Source organism: Stegodyphus dumicola, chromosome 2 (assembly GCF_044657685.1).
Source record: "Stegodyphus dumicola isolate Sdum_Otavi_A_Nest chromosome 2, ASM4465768v1".
Classification (NCBI taxonomy): Eukaryota; Metazoa; Arthropoda; class Arachnida; order Araneae; family Eresidae; genus Stegodyphus; species Stegodyphus dumicola.
This window is the reverse complement of record NC_140769.1, coordinates 166,634,968-166,655,345: the sequence shown is the minus strand read 5'-3', so window position 1 is coordinate 166,655,345 and position 20,378 is coordinate 166,634,968. Positions and strand designations below refer to the sequence as shown.

Genomic DNA, 20,378 nt, shown 5'->3' with positions numbered 1-20,378 from the left:
TCAAAGAATTGGAAAAACTCGGTGTCCATGTACACATCTATCAAACTAAATACAACGCTAAAACACTTTAAAAAATCAGAGCACTGCACAAACTAGGCATTTCGCACTGCCTTAACTTTGTCCATGTACACATCGATCTATTTTCACTTAAAAAAATCAGAGCATTGCACAGACTAGGCATTGCGCACTGCCTTAACTTTGTCCATGTACACATCGATCTATTTTCAATTAAAAGAATCAGCAAGCTAAAACAAAGTTAAAATTATCATGCTGATCAAAAATGGGGTTTTATCGCCAAAACGGAACAAATTTTGTCGCACCCAGTTCTACACTACAGCATTAATTTCTTTAAATATAAAACCTCTTCATCTTGCAAAGAGCGTTGAATTCATATTTTTTTTTCAATTTTTTCATTCCCTCTATTTAAAATTTTTGTCTAAAACTAGCTTCTAATCAGTTTTTCGGCTGTGCATAGCACTGACATCATTAAAAACTGCATCACTCTTTACATATTACATGAAACTAATGCTTCCTCTCGGGAAATTTTACTCACAGTTTCATCATCACTTTATCTGTTCTGGAATTGAAAGAAACCCTAAGAATTATAATGATTTTAATTATTTTTGACTTTATCTAAATTCAGGCAAGAGCTATTACATTCGTAGCTTCATATATCTTTCACTGGTTATTTCCTGCTCTAATGTTTCAAACCGAATTTGACCTAATCTTTTCCTACAGAACATCGTTTCTTATTATGGCTAGATCTAACGTTTGCATTGCCTTTCACCAACTAGTGATGAAAAAAGATTATTTTTTTTCCAGAGGTCCGTAGATAATAGTTAAAAATATTTTTGACATGGTATCGTTCATTACATTGGATATATTATTGAAGCAGTCTCTTACAGACTAAATACAACGCTAAAACACATATATCTTATTATATAAAAAGATAATTGAATGCGTAATTTTAATATTTGCAGTTTTCTAACTGAAGAAAAAAATCTTTTGTACGTAGTCGCAATGCAATTTCTTTTGATTTTCTCATTAGGATATACCTATTTGATGACAAATGTGACGTACACTATTAAATGACAGTAAATTCGCTTTAAAAATATGTTTAAATGCGCTTCACCTTTGAAGCGGCTTTTCTTTAAAGTGCTACCGTTGCTTCTTCTTTTTAACCAGCTTGTTTCTTTTTAAGTAATTTTTTGTTTTAATTTGGCGGAGGAGCAGTCGATGTTCTAGTTAATCCAGCCGTTGTCAGTTCTTTCATAATGTCATTTTTTCTTAGAATATCTTATATGTCAAGATATTTTAGTAGCAGAATCGTATAAAAAAGAATACATTTGGCAAGTAACAATCTCGAATTAAAACGCATTCACTAAATGACTTAACAATGAGGCGTCCTCCATTAGCAAGGCTGACTGATTAGTAGACATTACTTTCCATTTCATTTCTATCATAGTTTCCATTTTCTTCCATTATTTTCTATTTCCAATAGGCATCTCTTCGCTGACCAACCGCGAGATTACATTCCCTACAACAGAATCTTTCGTCCTCATACTCTTCCGAAATACGGAAAAGCGAAATTACTGCGAAAGGAATGATTGAGCTGCGGAAAGAGAAGTCGATGAATGAGTCAGGGGAAAATGTTAAGGTATAACTAATGACACGCTTCACATAAATAAAATATTGACCTAAATAGCAATGGATCGGGATCGAGATGATACGACCTATAAATATAAAAGACGTATAAATGAGAAACGTATAAACGGTACTTCAATGCGTTAGGCTAGGATTTATTTTTAAAGTGTTATCTGTAGGCAGATAAGGATGCCAACAGATAACACTTTAAAAATAATTCCGAAAGAGATTTCCCTTTGATGAAAATTTTCCAAAAGGTTTTTCAAATATTCCGTGTTTTGAAAGTGTAGTAATATCCTGAAAATAATATTATACATAGAAAGACATTCCGCTTAGAAAATTGAATTTGTTTCAATATTCTGTTCAATTAAAAAACTGAATTCAAGCATATAGTATATCAGATTATATAAATGAAAAATAATAAAGAAATAATCAATTAGATATTCCAAATAACCATTATTTGATTTCTGTTCTTTCTTTAAATATTTTTCAATAATATTACTTATAAAAATGAATTATTCAGTATGGTATTACACATAAATAAATGTATTTGAAGTGGAAGGATGGATTATATTTTATGTTTCTGCTCAGAAAAATCCGTTCTATGAACATTATCTATAAAATGTTACGATTTCATTCATTTTCACCACATTCAGGTTCATATATTTACCTTTATATATTTACCTCGAAATTCAGCTTAAAACCGCATGTTGGCAATCGCCATTGATTCCCCTAGCGCATGCGCATGATAAGCAAGTTCTCTGCTGCTTAATACTTGATTAATACGTAGGTAGCCAAAGTCAATGGTGTGTATTGCATGTAAGCAAGAAGTGCAAAGCGCTGTGTAATATCATGGTTCTACTCTGCTGTTCAACGTCTTCATAATTTAAATAAATGTTTGTCACGTATATAAAATACGTCATTTTATTCTTCATAGGTTATGGGCCCAGATAGCGCTTAACTGTGCAGTCCAACCACAATTTTTAAATTCTTTCGGCAAGCCAAGCTGCGTCGACTGAAATGAAAATGGTGACGACTAATACAGTGTCAATTGAAAAGCGAAACAAGGACAACTTTGACACGTGGAAGTTGCAAATGGAATCAATACTGATTACAAATGATCATTGGGACTACGTAACTGGGAAAATTCCGAAACCAGAACCTGGTGATGAAGAATTTTCTAAATGGAAAACTACTGACCAAAACGCACGAGCGGATATAATCCTATCCATCTTACCCAGTGAACTTCCACAAGTAAAATAATTGTGTAACATCTCACGAACTGTGGCATATATTGCATTCTATTTACGAATCGAAGGGGCCAGCTAGAAAGGCCACAATTCTAAAAAAAAACTGCTTTTTACAAAAATGAGTGATTCTAAACAAATGAATGATCATCTAAATGATTTTTTCATTCTTGTGCACAAACTGAAAGAAATCAGAATAAACATTGCGGATGATTTGCTTACAATATTGCTTTTATATAGCATACCGGACTCTTATGAAAGCTTTCGAATAGCCATCGAATCTCGTGATGAACTACCTTCTCCAGAAGTGCTGAAAATTAAACTGTTGGAAGAAGCTAACGCTCGCAAAAATAAAGATTCATCGTTTACTGAACCACAACATGCGTTCTATTCGAAAGATCGGAAGTATACTCAACGACCGGTTCCTAAACCGAAACCAGATAAGTCTGCAAACCGAAGACAGTATCCAGTTAACTACAGATGCAACTTCTGCCATATCTATGGGCATAGAGCATCGTAATGTAGGAAGAAAAATAAAGAAACTAAAAGCAAACACCTTAGTGAAACTGCGATGTCTGCAGAATATCAGAATTCCCTGGAGCAAGAAAAAGCCGTATCATGCACAAATAGTAACTCTAAAGACATTTTTTGTCTGGATAGTGGTGCAACATCGCATATGTGTAACAGCAAGGAAATGCTACAAGAAATTCACGAGGTAGGTGATACTTATGTTAAATTAGCTGCTGATAAAATAGTTAAAGCTATTGGAAAAGGAACTGTTAAATTTAAACTTCGCATAGGTTCTAAAACTGAAAATATCAAACTCAAAAATGTATTGTGTGTACCTGATTTGAAAAATAATTTAATCTCAGTGTCTAAAGTAACTGAAAATAATCTTTCAGTAATTTTCAAAGAAAAATGTGCTCAAATAATTAATTCTAATAACGAAATAGTAATTTTAGCTAAACGCGAAAATGATCTTTATTTTGTCATGCCAATATTTGAATCTGTATCAATTGCTAAAGAAATAGATCAGTGGCATATAAGATTTGGCCATTTAAATGAAAATGATCTTAAAAAACTTCAAATAAATAACATGGTTAGAGGTCTTTCTTTTTCTCAAAATGACTCTCTTTCTAGTTGTAAGGTACGCATTCAGAGTAAACAAACCGCAACTCCCCTTCCCAAAGAATCTGAATATAGAAGTAATGAATTGTTAAACCTAATTCATTCTGATTTGTGTGGTCCCATGAGAACCGAATCAATAGGTGGATCATTTTATTTTGCAACATTTATCGATGATAAATCTAGACATGTTCGTGTTAATTTTCTGAAATCTAAGGATGAGGTTAAAAAAGCTTTCAGAAATTTTAAAGCATCTTTTGAAAATAAACTTAACTCTAAAATAAGAATCCTGCGAACCGATAACGAGCTAGAATATTTAGGGAAAGACTTTAATAAATTTCTTAATGATGCGGAAATAAAACACGAAATGAGCACTCCTTACACGCCAGCCCAGAATGGCGTCGCCGAAAGATTAAATCGCACTTTAGTTTCCATGGCGCGATGTTTGTTATTGCAATCCAATCTGCCTCAGAAATTCTGGGCCGAAGCCGTCAATACGGCTGCTTACATTCGAAATCGCTGCCCAACGCGAGGTTTAAACGAAATAAAAACACCTTACGAAATTATCTTTGGCAGCGTACCAGCTGTCTCTCACTTCAGAACCTTTGGCTAAAAAGCATTTTCGCTAAATAAAAGGCCAGGAATAGGCAAATTTGATATTCGATCTAAAGAATGTATTTTTATTGGCTATTCTGATGTATCAAAAGCGTATAGACTTTGGGATCCCGAGGCACGTAAAGTGATAATAAGCAAAGACGTAAAATTTATTAATGAGTTTGAAAACCGCTGTAGTTATGACTCAGAGCAAGAAATAAATCTGCCTTTCGCTCCGGAGGAAAAAATTATAAATAAAGCATGTGAAAAATCATCACCTCTGGAATGGACGGTAGCGGAGTCGCCACTTCACTCTGAAGCTGAAAAGGAAAGCGGAAGTGATTTAGATAGCGAATCAATGCTTCCTATCCTGATTAAAAGGGGGCCTGGTCGACCCAAGAAAATAAAAATAGGTTTGCCAGGAAGGCCTAAAAAAGAATATCACTATACAGTTGTAAATAAAAATAAACAAACTCAAAATGTTGTTGAGGAAAGCATTAATCCTACGGTGCAAGAAGCATTAAATGGACCATATGCTGAAAATTGGCATAGTGCCATGCTGTTAGACTATAACTCGCTTGTTCAAGAAAAGGCTTGGGAATTAGTAAAAAGACCTGAAAACAAGAAAGTTATTGGTAGTAAATGGGTTCTTAAATTAAAATATAATCACGACGGCACTATCGAAAAATACAAAGCTAGGCTAGTTGCTAAAGGGTGCGCTCAAATCCCTGGTCTAGATTTCACTGAAAACTTCCCCCCTGTTGCTAGATTAAGTTCCATAAGAACAGTTTTAGTCTACGCTGTAAAACACGATCTCAAAGGTTACCAGTTAGATTTTGTAACGGCCTATGTAAATGGAAATTTAGATGAAGAAATCTACATGGAAATTCCCGAAGGTTTTCGCGATAAAACTAATTCAGATGAAGTATGTCTTTTAAAGAGATCATTATACGATCTTAAACAGTCAGGACGTCAGTGGTACAAAAAGTTGGATGAAAAGTTAAAATCTATGAAATTTAAATCTCTTAATTCATATAATTGTGTTTATATTAAAAAGACGCCTAAAAGTGAAACTATTATAATTGTTTGTGTAGACGATCTTATCGTTTTCACCGATTCTCCGCAAACGTATGAAACAATTCGCGATAGTTTAGCTTCTGCTTTCAAAATGAAAGACTTGGGGAAATAACATTATCGCTTAGGAATAGAATTTTACCAAAATGAGAATTCAATTAAAATTTCTCAAAAGAAATACGTTGATGATATTTTAAATCGGTATAATATGCAAAATGCTAAATCCGTGTCTTCACCTATAGATAGCAGCAAAAAATTATCAAAAGAGATGAGTCCTAAAAACGAAAACGAAATCGCTGACATGAAAAATGTTCCATTTATAAATCTGATCGGATTGCTAATGTACCTTTCAGTAGCTACTAGGCCAGATATCACATACGATGTGAATTTCTCAAGTCAATTTAACAATCCTGAAAAAGAACATTGGCATGCTGCGAAAAGAATAATTCGATATCTAAAGGGAACACAAGATCAAGGACTAATTTATACGAAAACAGGAAAACCACTCATCGCCTTTGTGGATGCAGATTGGACGTCAAATGTCAATGATAGAAAATCCTACACCGGTTTTGTTTATATATTAAGTGGTTCAGCCATAATCTGGGAATCACGAAAACAACGCAGTGTAGCTCTATCTTCAACGGAGGCGGAATATATGGCTCTGTCTGAGGCCGCCAAAGAAACCGTCTACCTACGTCGTTTCCTGAAGGAGCTGAGTTACAACATAGAACACCCAACAACAATATACTGCGACAATCAAGGAGCTCAGAAAATTACGAAGAACTCGGTGTTTCACTCCCGTACAAAGCACATAGACTTTCACTATCATTTTGTGCGTGAAGTATATGAACGCGGTGAATTTAGATGTGCAGTGTACCTACCAGTGGAATGGGAGCTGATGTGTTAACCAAACCCCTGACTCCTGTTAAACATCAAAACTGTTGTACAATTGTAGGATTAAATACTATTTAATATGCATTTCGTTTTACTTTTCAGGAATAGCAGAATCGACGTCGAAAGGGGGTATGTTGGCAATCGCCGTTGATTCCCCTAGCGCATGCGCATGGTAAGCAAGTTCTCTGCTGCGTAATACTTATACTTGATTAATACGTAGTTAGCCAAAGTCAATGGTGAGTATTGCATGTAAGCAAGAAGTGCAAAGCGCTGTGTAATATCATGGTTCTACTCTGCTGTTCAACGTCTTGATAATTTAAATAAATGTTTGTCATGTATATAGAAGACGTGATTTTATTCTTCACCGTATAGCGAAAATAAAATAATTATAAAGTAAATAAGCAAAAACAGAAATTTATATAATGCATTTATGGAATCAGTTTAAATAGACGTAAACGACACTAAATTTCTATATTAAAAATACAGTATTTATTCATATTTTCTTTTGAATCATATACCAAATTATATTTTATTCTCTACAAATAAAAAGAAACAACGGGTATTGTATATACGTAACACAGACGTGTATCCTAAATATAAGGTATATTTCTCTGATTTGTTCTGAGTTATTTCTGCAGAATCTATGAAAATATTAAAATTCATTAGTGAATCAAAACTATTTCAAGTAAATTCTTCTGATGCTATAAGAACGATTAGAGATATTGCGAAAACTTAAAAAATCGGATTTGCCACTTAAAAAAGCACCCTCAGATTCTTTACATTTTCCTCAACAAGATAGTATACTACTTGATATAATACTGCCTTATTGGCTATTTAACAGTATTTGACCATTGTTCCATGCAATATGGACAAGATAACAACATTATTTGAAAGTACTTAAATACAGAATTTTCTAAGAAATTACCTATAATATTCCAGAATATGCGCAGAGCAACTACATATTCCCCATTTTTATGGTTACGTATTTTGAATCAAATATTATTTAATTTTAAATAGCTTTAAACAAATGCTAGAAATTTAAATTAATATTCTTATATATGCTAAGTATACAGAGTGATATTAAAGTATCCGACAAAAATGTAAAAGCTGTTAAAGATGATCAAAATACGTATATTTTGAAATTCTTTGTCTGTTGATAGTCGCTTTTGAGATCAGTAGATGAACACTGCGGAAAATTATCATTCTCCTTGTAAGTTCCGAGTAGCAGATATCGCCACAGGAAAGCGGAGCTGCCCTATACGTAACCTAAGAAGCTGCGTACAGAAAATGGAGTAGCGCGTCAAAAGATTTACACAGAATGATTACTTAGTACTGAATTTCGGTAGATGTGCGATAACTGCCTAATCTCGGCAGAAGTCCGAGGTCCGTGTCCTGGAGAGGGCATTTTCATCTCTTATGTTTCAAAATAACCTAATGACTCTACAAAGATGAATAAAAATATTTGAAATCATTTGCGCATAAGACCAATTTTCCTGCTTTCCATCTATTGAATTATTTAGTTATCACAAGTAATTTGAGAATTACCTACTTAGGAATAATAAATTTTCCCAGTTCCACCTTCAATTTTGAAGGAGAACACCTCGGGAGGCGATATGGGGGTCTCCCACTCCTTTCTCCCTACCAGCTACCTCTCAAAAGAAATTTCGGCTCGCAGCATGTTTAGAATGTTCCCATGCTGCACGAACACAATACATTTACAAAACAGTCGGTATGGCAGTCAGCGTTGCTAAGCAGTAGTCCGATTGGGCGGCTAGACCTTTTAATACAGATAGACACATCTCCCACAACTTAGCTATCGGGGTTCAAAAACGATGTGAGTGTTATTTAAAGATTTTAATATGCACCATGTGTATGAAAAGTAATAACGCAAGTCCAGTGTAACTTTTTTCACCTGTATGATTACAGCAACTGTTAGCCTCTCATAATTTTACTAATAAAATAAAATTATTCTTTAAACTTTTGAAATAAATTTGATGAAACAACAACAACAACAACAACAACAACAAAAAAAAAAAAAAAAAAAGAGTTTTTAAAATGACTATATAATCATATAAAACTGAGTTTTGTCTGATATTTTGTGCTTCAAAACTTTATTTTCTGATAACATAATCCATTTCCCTATGGCTTTCAGCTACTTTTATTTCCTTCCTGAACATTTATTTTCTTTCAGTAAATTATTCCAGAAAACATAGTGAAGACGATTTTTCCCTCGCTAACCATTTTTCTTCAAACCATTATACAAGTGAAAAATATTTACTGTAATTACTCTTACGGTAGAGTCATTCTGGCACATTTTTCTAGTGTTAAGCTACCGTAATTCGCATGACGTTTAAGAATTTTACGGTAAACTAAACTAATTAAAGTAATTTAAAAACCGATTTCCAATTTCTGAGAAACGGGGGAAAAGGAATTTCAAAGTTTCATTTTTTTTTTCTTTTCCTAATATATGCCGTTACAAGATTTAAAAAGTAACACTAATCTTCAGGTAAACACAATAGATGTAATTTAAACTGGGAAAATTACTTGCAACTTATTTAACAGCTAGCACTTAAATTGACTTTTTCTTTAACTTTCAGAAAAATAAGCATATATAACGTACGAGAAAAAAAAATGACTTTTGCTTCAGTTTTTTAAAAGAAGCATAAGTTGGTTTTAAAAGAGACATAAAATAAATTTTTCCAAACTGGAACCATTCCCAGTTTATATGCTAAATTAAATACCCATTTAAACTGAATCTGCGACAGGAGGTTTTGAAAAATGAAATTCACTGAGTTACATCACGTGCAAACAGAAGCTAAATATGTGATAAGCCTTTTTAGCATAAGGGGAATATGTTGAGTTTAATTAAAAACTAAATCTAAGTACTTATGCTAAATTAAATAGAGGTGCACGTTGAATAAGTGACGCGTGGTTTTGAAAATGCAAAATGTGTTTAGTTTAAATAAGAAATAAATCGGGTTCCTAACCTAAGTGCGAAGTGAATATGTGACACGGGATTTTGAAAAAAAAAAAAAAAAAAAAACGGAAAACATTAAGTTTAACCAAGAATTAAATTGTGTACCTTGTAATGTTAATCCTACGTTATCTAATAGTTAATTTTTTGTTAAAGTTACTTTCCTGTTCATTCTTAATTCCAGCTTACATCTTCCGGCCAGAACGTATTTTCAGAAACGCGGTCAAATGCAAATGAGGAGAAGAAGTATTTAACTTTGAAGTTCTACTGACTTCATTAGAGAGATATTCTGAGCAGCGCGCGTTCGCCTTTTAGGCTACTTTCTATCTCTTAAGCTATTTTTACGCTCGGCCGCACTTTAGGCCCTTGATAGCTTCGCCGTTAGTTAGCGTTAAGGGGCAAAATCTGTTAAAATCTTGATAGCTTCGGCTATATCTGTTTAGTTAAGTTTTATTTCTTAGCAATCCCGAGTTCATGCCCAAGTATAGGCTTCATTTTCAACTCCAGGAAGGAGTCTTCTGTAAAATTTATTTTCAATAATAAAGGGTATTTAACTCTTCTTGCGTTTCTTCTCTGTTCACTGAACTAAGCGATTATTCGCTTACCAGTTCTTAAGGTTCTTCATTTTCAGCTTTAACTTAAAGGCAGGAATCTTACAACCTACACCAGTGTAAGTAGAGGTGCAAAGCGTATATGTGATATGTGCTTTTGAAAATACTGAGTTTATACCTTTTATTAAAAATCGTTCGATTTTGTTTAGTTTATAATGTATTTCTCCAGCATTCCTAGCGAGCCTTCATGGTGTAGTGGTCTGTACGCTGAGCGCTTAATTGAGAGGTCCTCGGTTCGATTCACGGCGAAGGCGTTGCATATTTTTCTTCTCTCCTGCTTCCGAAATAAACCTAATGTCTCTACAATGGCATCCTAACTAAAAGGGTGCTGGATGATGAATCTCCTCACCCAGGATTTGGCGACTGGTGCCCTAAAAACCCCGATCGCCCTTTAAAAGGGGGGAGTATATAAGGCATTTCTCCCGCGTTCTTAGCGAGCCTTCGTGATGTAGTAGTCTGCACGCTCAGCGCTTAATTGTGAGGTCCGCAGTTCCATTCCAGGTGAAAGCGTTGCTAATTTTTCGTCTTGCCTGCTTCCAAATAATCTTAATGTCTCTACAAGTTTAGTTTATACGATTACGGCAAAGCACTCGAGTTCTATCGCCCTAAGGAAAGAGACGGCTTCATGGAGGACTTTCTTAGGGAAACTTGCTCGTATACACGTTACACATGGGTACAACCACGGAATCACGCATGCAGCCAGGCAGTTCGCGGGATTGGAACTTCCTACCGAACTACCAATTTTTAATGAATTTACCGCTCGGCCATTCGTGGGCTTTCGTTCAGTTACTTTCAAACGGGACATTTAAGTCCCAATTTCAAATGAAAAGAAAAAAAAAGCAATGAAAAATGTATAACATTTTTGTAAGTTTAATAGGAGATGGCTCCCGTGTATAAAGAAATAAAATAAAAAAAGTTTCAATCTCTTTTTCAAAACATAAAGTAATTTGAGACATAAAGGGTTAAATAAGAACTTAACTTTAACTACTCATACCTGGTTAAGTATATATACAAAGAGACATCTTTTTTGAAAAGATGGAATATAATGAGTTATAAGTTGTTTCTCCCGCATTCTTAGCATGACTTCGTAGTGTAGTGGTCAGCACGCTGAGCGCGTATTCTAGAGGCCCGTGGATCGATTTCCGGCGAGGGCGTTGCTTATTTTTCACTTCTCCTGCATCCAAGAAATACCCAGTGTCTCTACAGAGTTTATAACGTACTCTATTTTTAATGTACGACAGCGAAACAATTCAATATTTTCTATACCAGTGTATAATGTAATGTGTGAAAAATTGTCATATTAGTTTCGAATTTTGCCACTCCCTTAGATCTTATAAAAATCACGTTTAACATAATTCAGTACTATGAGAATGCTATTTTACATAAATTACAATCTTTACTCTCTAAATCTAAGATTTACGTAAGTAGCGTAAAAAGTTTAAATTAGTTGAATTTAATTAAAGCAGAGAAAGAGAGGAATTACGAGTGACCTCCAACTTTTTAACTACCTTGTGGATTTTCTAGTTATGTTATGTGTTTGTAGCGGAAATAATGAACAGCGACTATTTAATTAGAATGTTTTAAACTGTAACAGCAAAATCGAGGTTTATAAATTTAATTTATTAATTATAATTTGTGTTTTAATGTCTGAAGTACACTGTTATACTAGACTTTAATATGCTGCTCAGAATGTTGTGGCCACTATTGTGAACTTTATTTAGTACGTAACGCGTATCGTGACGGAATGCAGGCATCATTCGTTTGTTAATGTTTATGAATATTTCAAATTCCATTTGTGTCTAATTGAGTTACTTTAAAAGCGAAGACACGTGAGAACCTCTCATTCACGTCTCATTGACCTCAGCTTGGATGACTCTCGAAAGTCAATTCAACGATTAGAAATACCGCAACAATCGAGCTACACAATGCCAAGGTAAAACTCAAGTCCAGATCCAGAAACTTTACCACCCACATGGTGGCCATTCTAGCCAGTGGTATCTCACCTTTTTGTTTTTCGGGTGGGGGGGATGGGAACTCAACGTTTAATAGAATCACTAATGTCTGTGGCGGAGGTGGTCATAGCGCGGCTCGCGAGCAGTATGCTTCTTCAAATTTATTTATTTATTCGAAAATATTTTTACACTAAGCATTAAAACTTTTCGATTGCTAAATTAAATATATATATATATATTATTTTGATACTAAACACTACAATTTTGTTTCCATTCTTGAATTGAAGTGATCTAATACATGACTTAAAACTTAATTGTTTGGCGGTTAACTATTGGGATTCTTTAAGAACTTATAATCCAAGTAAATCGATGTTTTTTTTTTTTTTTTTTTTTTTTTTTTTAATTATTCATTTTCATTACCCCATAAGTAAAGTTACGATAAAAGTTTATCCTAATCATTTTTATTATTAATAATCAATTTTAAATTCGTACTTCATTTAATTTCTTTACTTAGCGCACGTTAGGCTTAGCAATAATATTTTGCTCTTGAACACACTTCCGTTTCGAAGCTTTCGAATATCTTGATGTTAAACTAATTTTTATCTTCGTAGTCGACAGCTTAATCTGAAAATACGCTCCCTTCATCCTTGAAAATAAATACTGAGGCTACCTACGCGCTTTGTAGAAGTTACTAATGTTCTCTGTTTTGCAGCATTCTAAAATTATGTCCTATATTTCTGGCAACGATAAACAGGATCTATTTTTAAAATCTCCATATTTCACCCAGTCTATTACAATTGTAATCAACTCGCAATTCGTTTTTCTAATCAAAATTTCTCTTTTTCGATTTCATTCTATATAATTCGTGTGCCAGATGTAGGGTTCTAAGTTAAGCTGTATAGGTATATTCAGAGCTTCAACAAAAATAGTAATTCTATTTTATATCTTTAGATCTTGAGTCGCAGTACCATCCCCGTAATAATTTTTATTACAAATTATGCATTCCAGATAACACATATTAGCGTATTACTAAACTAACACTAAAAACCAAACCTTTAAAATTTATTATATTTATTAAATATAATACTACTAGTTATATATTTATTAATGTATACATTTTTAATGTATTTAACTGATCTTGCATTAATTTTCATCCTTGACAGACAACTGCAGAGGTTTTCGAGTTTCACTCTCTTATTGAGTATATTTTAATTATAATCAGAATTTGAAAAGACGCTCTTTTGAATTACATAAATCATCTTATGCAATTTGAAGGACAAGAATTTTTTACTCAGAAAAACAGAACCGGAACATACTGTTAGTAAACTTCGCATGCATAACATGTTATGCATGTGATGGCTTCACGTGATCGGATATAAATAATAAGATTTTTACGAATATGGAGATAAACGATTTTTGGTTATTGATACGGTAAATAAATTAAAATCAATCAAGTCTTATACATCATTTGATGGTAATTAATTCAAATTTGAAGATAAAGTTATTTTCTCCCTTCTTTCTGCATGCCTTCGTTCTTGAGGGTAACACACTCGGTGCATTCCAGAGGTAAAGGTGCGAGTCCCGGTGAGGGCATTGCTCATTTTTCATGTCTCACATTTCGAAATAACCAAATGACTCTACAGTGACGCCTGAACTAAACAAAGTGGTGGATGATGATTCTTCACCACCAGTATTTGGTGACTGGCTCCCCTAATCCCTAGTCGTCCTTTAAAAGCGGAAGTATATAAAGTATTTTCTCTCTCCTTTCGGCATGCCTTCATGACGTAACGGTATCACACTCAGCGCGTATTCGAGAGGTCCAGGGTCGAGTCCCAGCGAGAGTATTGCTCCTTTTTCATGCACTTCTGCTTCAAAATAACCTAATGACTCTACAACATGTTTATAATTGTGTTCGTACTTGAAGGTCCATATAATCTTGTAAAATTTCTAGAGAATAAGCAAATTTTAAAATATGATAAAGCATTAAAACATACAAATTAAAGGCAAAACGTTAAAAAGTAAAATTTCTCAATTAAATAAAAAATCGTTATTATATCATTTACCATTAAACTATATCTTTCTTTCACACGTTATTCAGAATCCCACCCTTTTGGCTAGTGAGGAAGATTATACTATTCAAAAGCACACATGCTAACATCAATGATAATTCAACATGAAATATGTAAAATACAGAGAAAACACGTACCTCAAAAAGTAGCTCTGATGTCATAGTTATGAAGCAAACAGCAAGATCTCCAATAGCTAAATTGAGAATGAAGATATTAACTCTTGACGATCTCTTTCGATATCTTGATCGAGATAACACCAGAACTATGATCGTATTACCCACTAAGGTTGCAGTCATGATGATAGCCAACGTCACAACTCGCTGGATAAGTTCTGCATTCCAGACAGCACCTTCAGGGTAGACAGTGACATTATGGTATGGACTAACGATGCCACCACCGTCATAACCGGCGGACAGTGAATTATTGAAGTAATTAATGTTATCTTCAGTAGAAGATGGAATCATAATTAGCGCGGTGATCATAATCCAAGTGGCACTTTTGTAAAGCACACGACCGTTTCCACTCATGTTGGAGGGAGAATAGGCCAGCATGGCATAGTGGAAGCTTCTTGTTGAAAGTTGCACAAAGAAAAATATTGCCTGTTATGATTACTGGCGCATGATGAGGAAATAAACGTTTTCCCACCTTCCAAAATGAATAAAATACGAACAAACCTAAAGAAAGATGTAATTTTTCAGTCTAACTAAATTCATGTTTCGGAAGTTGTTACGTAAATATTTTTTCCTTTATATTTTATGCATTATGCAGCTACATTACCTCTTAAAGCTCTTAAAACGATAACGAAATCTATCCTTGTGCAAAGGGAGCACGTATGAACAGAGAGATTCAGAACTATTCCGAATAGCCTTAAATTTTCTACTAGTTTAAAAAATTGCTTCTTAGAGGAAACAATAAATTGAAATACTAGAATAATAGTAATAATACGATACTAATCCTTAACGTGGAAAAAGAGTATTGCTATTTGTAGCACTAAAGGTCTATTAGTAAATACTGTGCTATTAAAGAATAGACTGGACCCTTAATTACATAGCATTATAATTCAAAACGTATCCAGTCTATTTATCCCCTTCATAAAATATAGCCACCCAGATTAATAATTTTTTTTTGTTTAATTTATGGCAGAAAATACTATTTTACAATGCCATGAACTCTGTGGAGATCTTTTATCGTCATACTCGTTAAGTATTTTTATTGAATAGCAGTGATAGTTCTTATTATGCAAATTATATATAACTCTGTCTTATACCGAATGTTTGTTTTATGCATTTAGTTTCATCTTTTAAAAATATGGAGATTTTTAACACCTCAGGTATAGTTTATCTTTGTATCAAAATCTTTGAAAGCGTTTTCACTGAACGCTCACTGACTCAAAATGGTATTTTATATATACCTGCACAATATCTTTTACTCACTCAAGCTTCATAATATCCATAAAAGTCTATCTAGCGAAATAAATATAAACCTCGCAAAAATTGCTCATTCTCTAACATGCTTCCAATTTTTCAGTCGTTAACAATATAACACATATCACTCCAAATATATTTTCTGACTTGTAAATATACTTGAATTGTCCTATATACAAGGATTTAATAAATTGACTTAAGTATCAATGATGACTTTTACGATAATTAAAGATTCATCCATCACATTTAAATAATTATGATATGTGATCCTCATCGGAGAGCTTTGGAAAGTAGTAATAGCACTATACATCAAAATTTAAAATGCTATATGACAGGATAAAGTTCAGGAGATAGTTCAAGCAGAACATGAGAGCTAAAGTGATCTAGAATATTTAATCAACCAAACAATCAGATTTTCTAATCCGTGTTTCATTCAGGAAACTTAAGTTGTGATTTATGAGATTCTTAAGATTTATCATGATGAATTAGTTATTCATTTTCTTTTGTTCTTTGTCTTCAGTTTATTATTGTTTATAACTGATCATTCAGCACACAGCAAATTTTATTATCTCGTACGGCGGAGCTGTTATTTTTGGCATAAAAGTAGTTTACACAGAATTAATAATTTCTTGTGAATTTTCTTCAGGTTTTCATTATTTCTGTATACAGTTCTTGCTAATTAAATAGGAAAAAACTAATTCTGTTACTTTTAAAAAGTTTACTTGAAGACATAAAGATCATTAAAATGATGTATTTCTTTATTTTCTAATGAATGAAACAAGTAAAGTTATTTTTGCTAAAAACTGAGATTTGCAGATACGTGGTTGATCATAATTTCACAAATATGCTGTTTCAATAAATTCTTTCTTGTTTTGCAGGAACACAGAGAAGGATTCAGCAGCAAATAAAATACTGCAGATTTACTGGATGCAATAATTTTTAGAATTACAAGAAAAACATGCTCATGAATTACATGTCTGTAGGTAACTGCAACAATATCAGTCTTGAGAAGGCAGCAAAAATTAGCTTGAAGCCAATCTTTTGTTCTTTGATTTTTTCAAGCATCAAATTTGGTTGACATTTAGTCCTATCAAAAATTAACTTGCAGATGTTTTGTCACGTGTTGGATCTCTGAAAAAAATAAAGAAAGTAATTAGTTCATAATTCGGTCATTTTAAATAAAACATTCAAAAACAACATAGTTAAACAGTTCAGATTGCTCAGAGACTGAATAAATAAAAATATTCTGATTTACAATCAGTATTTATAAAATTGAAATATAAGAAAAAATTGAAAAGATTTGGATATATATTTTATTTGGATACATTACTTCGATCAAATGAAGTGTGATTTAAATGAGGATCTTTAAAAAATAAACTGTTGCTTGACATAGGTATAAACATAAATTAATTAAAGATAAACAATGACATTTTGAAAAGGGTTACAATATTCTATCAAAACCGAGTGTTTTAGAATGTAAAAGAAAATTCAAATTTACAAATAAAAGCAAAAGTAATTAGAAAAAGTCTGGAAAGCTTTCAGATTTTTCTATTACTCCAAAGCCGAGGTTTTTACCTTTATTTATTTAAATATCATGTCTTCGCACTTAAGCTACATAATATTCAACAAAGAGGAGTTCCAGGTTCCCGAAATACGATATCCAAATTTCTAATTACGTGGATTGTTTACTATTTGTACGTTCTCCGAAATTAATTTCTTTTTTATACGATTCCTGTTTTTCCTTTGACTAAATTTCTTAATAAGGAAATTGGACTCCTTTAAAAATATAATTTACATATTTTATATGCAGAAACCTTTATATGAAGGTATGATATTTTACAGTACATACATTAAAAAAAAATTAATTTAATCTAGAATAACCTTTTTAACACAGAGCCATACCCTTTTTGGGCGAGTCAAGCAATTGACTGTAATGGGGCGCAAATACGTCATTAATAAGGGTTTGAAAAGTAATAAAATAGTTAGGAGAAATATTATGAGATTAGTTAGAGATATTAAAATCTAATCGCTTGGCTCTGATATTGTATAGGTGGACTTCAATCAAAGTATTCATCTGAGTTTCTTTATTAAAATTAGAAATGTTTTCAAACTATAAAGCGCCAAAAAGGTGCCAACATGTATTTTAGTGTTTTATTATTAACGGGAATTAAAGAAACATTTTCTTACCATACTTTTAATTGAAGAGAAATAGATTATACTTATGTCTTTCATTTTGGAATCTACGCAATTAAAACTTAATTTCATTTCTTTATTTTTAATCAAATGAAAATTGGCTGCACTTACGAAAACAAAAGTAATTCCACTATTTATATTTCTAGGAAATTCATATTGTATTACGGGCGAAAAGTAATTTCATTTTTGAAGTGCACAATTTTGCAGCTTTCTTTAAAATTAAAAAATACAAAACTCTATTTATTACATTAAAAGAAATATTTGTTTCTCCTATAGTGACAGGTAACGCAGTTATCCGGAGTTTTCAAATACTTCGATTAACATTTCAGGTATCAGCTTTCCACTTAAGTAAATTTCTGACAGAAATGTATTTGTCTGTTTGTATGGCAAAGAAAATGAGGTGTCTGTCTAAATAAAAACAACTCCATGAATTATATTTTCTCTTAAAAACAGTTTTTTTCTGCTAGAAAGTGGCAAAGACGTCACTTTAATGAATCCATAGTATGCAGATTTCCAAGTTATCACAACGAAATGTTTAAATTCCTTTGTGAAAGATTCCTTTCGTAATTTTCGTAAGCTTTTTAAACAGAGTTGCAGAAATTAATATCTTTTTATTGTCCATTTCTGCAAATGATACATCAAAGCAAAACTAGATGTGATTATGTCAGATAATTTAATCAGACGTAATTAGACGGTTAGATGTAATTTTTAAATTTCTAATAACAAAATAAAGTATCTTGTTTGGAGAAGCAAAATACATTCATTTAAATAAACATATTATTTCGGATAAAGATTTTCGGTGTGGCCTAAATATTCATTTCGATTTATAGTAATTTTCATTCTATTTATAAAAGTTTCTAGAATGTTAAAATGGAGTTTTAAATTCAATTTCTTCATAAAATGAAGAGTAACTTGTACTTTTGGACACGAATTAATATTAATTTACGCTCTTTTGTTGCAAGTCAGACTTTAACGTCATTCATAAATAACTATTGATGAATCGTGTTTTCCTTATTTTTATATTGTTTTGGATTAAATAATTAATATTACTAGCTATTAAAAAATTTAATACGATAATTATATGCCCTTAATCTCTAAAATAAGAAATATTTTCGCATGGCAGTTTTCATGGTTTTCTTAATATCTAAAGTGAATACCAGCCAGTTTCTCTTAAAATGTCCTCCACAAAGGCATTCCTAGTCGTAGGTAGGCAGCCTTTGTGGGTTTTTCCATATTCAAATAACCTAACCCAAACTAAGAAATATTTTTCCTCTAACTAAATTTCTTAATAAGGAAATTGGGTTACTTTAAAAATATAATTTCGCTATTTTATATGCAGAAACCTTTATAATTTACTGAAAGAAAAGATCTAATGTGATAAATTTTATAAATAATCTCATAAGTTTACCAAAAAAGGAGAAAGTGAAAAAGTTTTGCGTTGTAAAGTCCTATGCCGTTTGTAAAATTATAATAATTAAAAATTTTATTTTCTATAACTAGAACCTGGTTACGGAAGCATTGCATCATTTGTAATATAACTCAAAGTACCGCGCATGGAAATAACTAATTATTCTGTGAAACTAATTTTGAAAAGCAGCTGAGTACTATGCAAAGTACTGAAATAAAATGCATAAAATAAATTGCTTTTTAACACTACCTTATTTTACATGCCTTTTATTATTAAAAACAATAGTAACTGAATTATATTTACCACATAAAACTGACTCCCTAAATTAAAATTTCCAAGCAGTGAGACAAAAATGAAGGTAAACATTTGCTGATGCTCTTGCTTCGGAACTTTTGGTAATACAAATAAAAAGTGAAACGATTTTTAATTCATTATTTCTTTTTGTTCATTGTTTTAAATTACTCTTCGGAAGTCCTCCATAAACATTTAACAATGAATCGGGAGGGAAAGATCCGCACGCAAAAATGCCTTGCATTAAAGAATAACGTAAGCAAGGTCAAGAAAAGTCAGGGTGGGGGAATGACTGAGAAATTCTTGTATTAAATGTTTGCTGTTACGTGTATGTGACATATTCACATCCACATCCCAATGTGATATCTCTTTCAAGTTAATTTCATTTCTTCATTGGGACGTCACTGTAACGTCACAGCAACTAAATGTGCTATAATAGGTCTGAACAGTAATTCTAGACGTATTTTGATCTGGAGAGAGACAGGAACAGGCAACTTGCCTTCCCTTGCACCTGAAATATACAGTTTCCGCGACCGCAGTTTAATGGTTTGGAATGGAAGAATCATGACAAATAACCGCACTGAGGCGCTTATCTTTCAAAGAGAATCTGTAACCGTTCGGAGATATGTGAACGAGGTACTGGAACTCCAAGTTATTTTGCTTAGCGCTGCTGTTGGCTCAGAGATTTTGCTAGTGGATGACAATACTCGGCTTACCGGGTATAGGTGGCGTTAGAATACTCGCAAACAGAAGCTATCACTCGCATGGATTGGTCACTTTACTCACCCGACTTGAACCCGATTGAGTATGTGTGGGATGTCTTAGGTTGCGGCATTTCAGCTCGTCTTAGGTTGCGGCATTTCAGCTCGTCGAGTCTC

The 20,378-nt window shown here is 32.8% G+C and overlaps 1 protein-coding gene across 3 annotated transcripts in view; it reads right to left on the bottom strand.

Annotated features, from left to right (window-relative positions):
- The window catches only part of LOC118193914 (neuropeptide S receptor-like), a 1,011,430-nt gene that overhangs the window by 182,133 nt on the left and 808,919 nt on the right, over positions 1 to 20,378 (bottom strand). For all 3 annotated transcript variants that reach the window (XM_085811422.1, XM_085811424.1, XM_085811423.1), the window contains exon 5: positions 14,322 to 16,739. In XM_085811422.1, coding sequence (XP_085667548.1) covers positions 14,322 to 14,735 — 414 coding nt within the window. In that variant the 5' untranslated portion in view covers positions 14,736 to 16,739. The remainder of the gene's footprint in view (positions 1 to 14,321; positions 16,740 to 20,378) is intronic.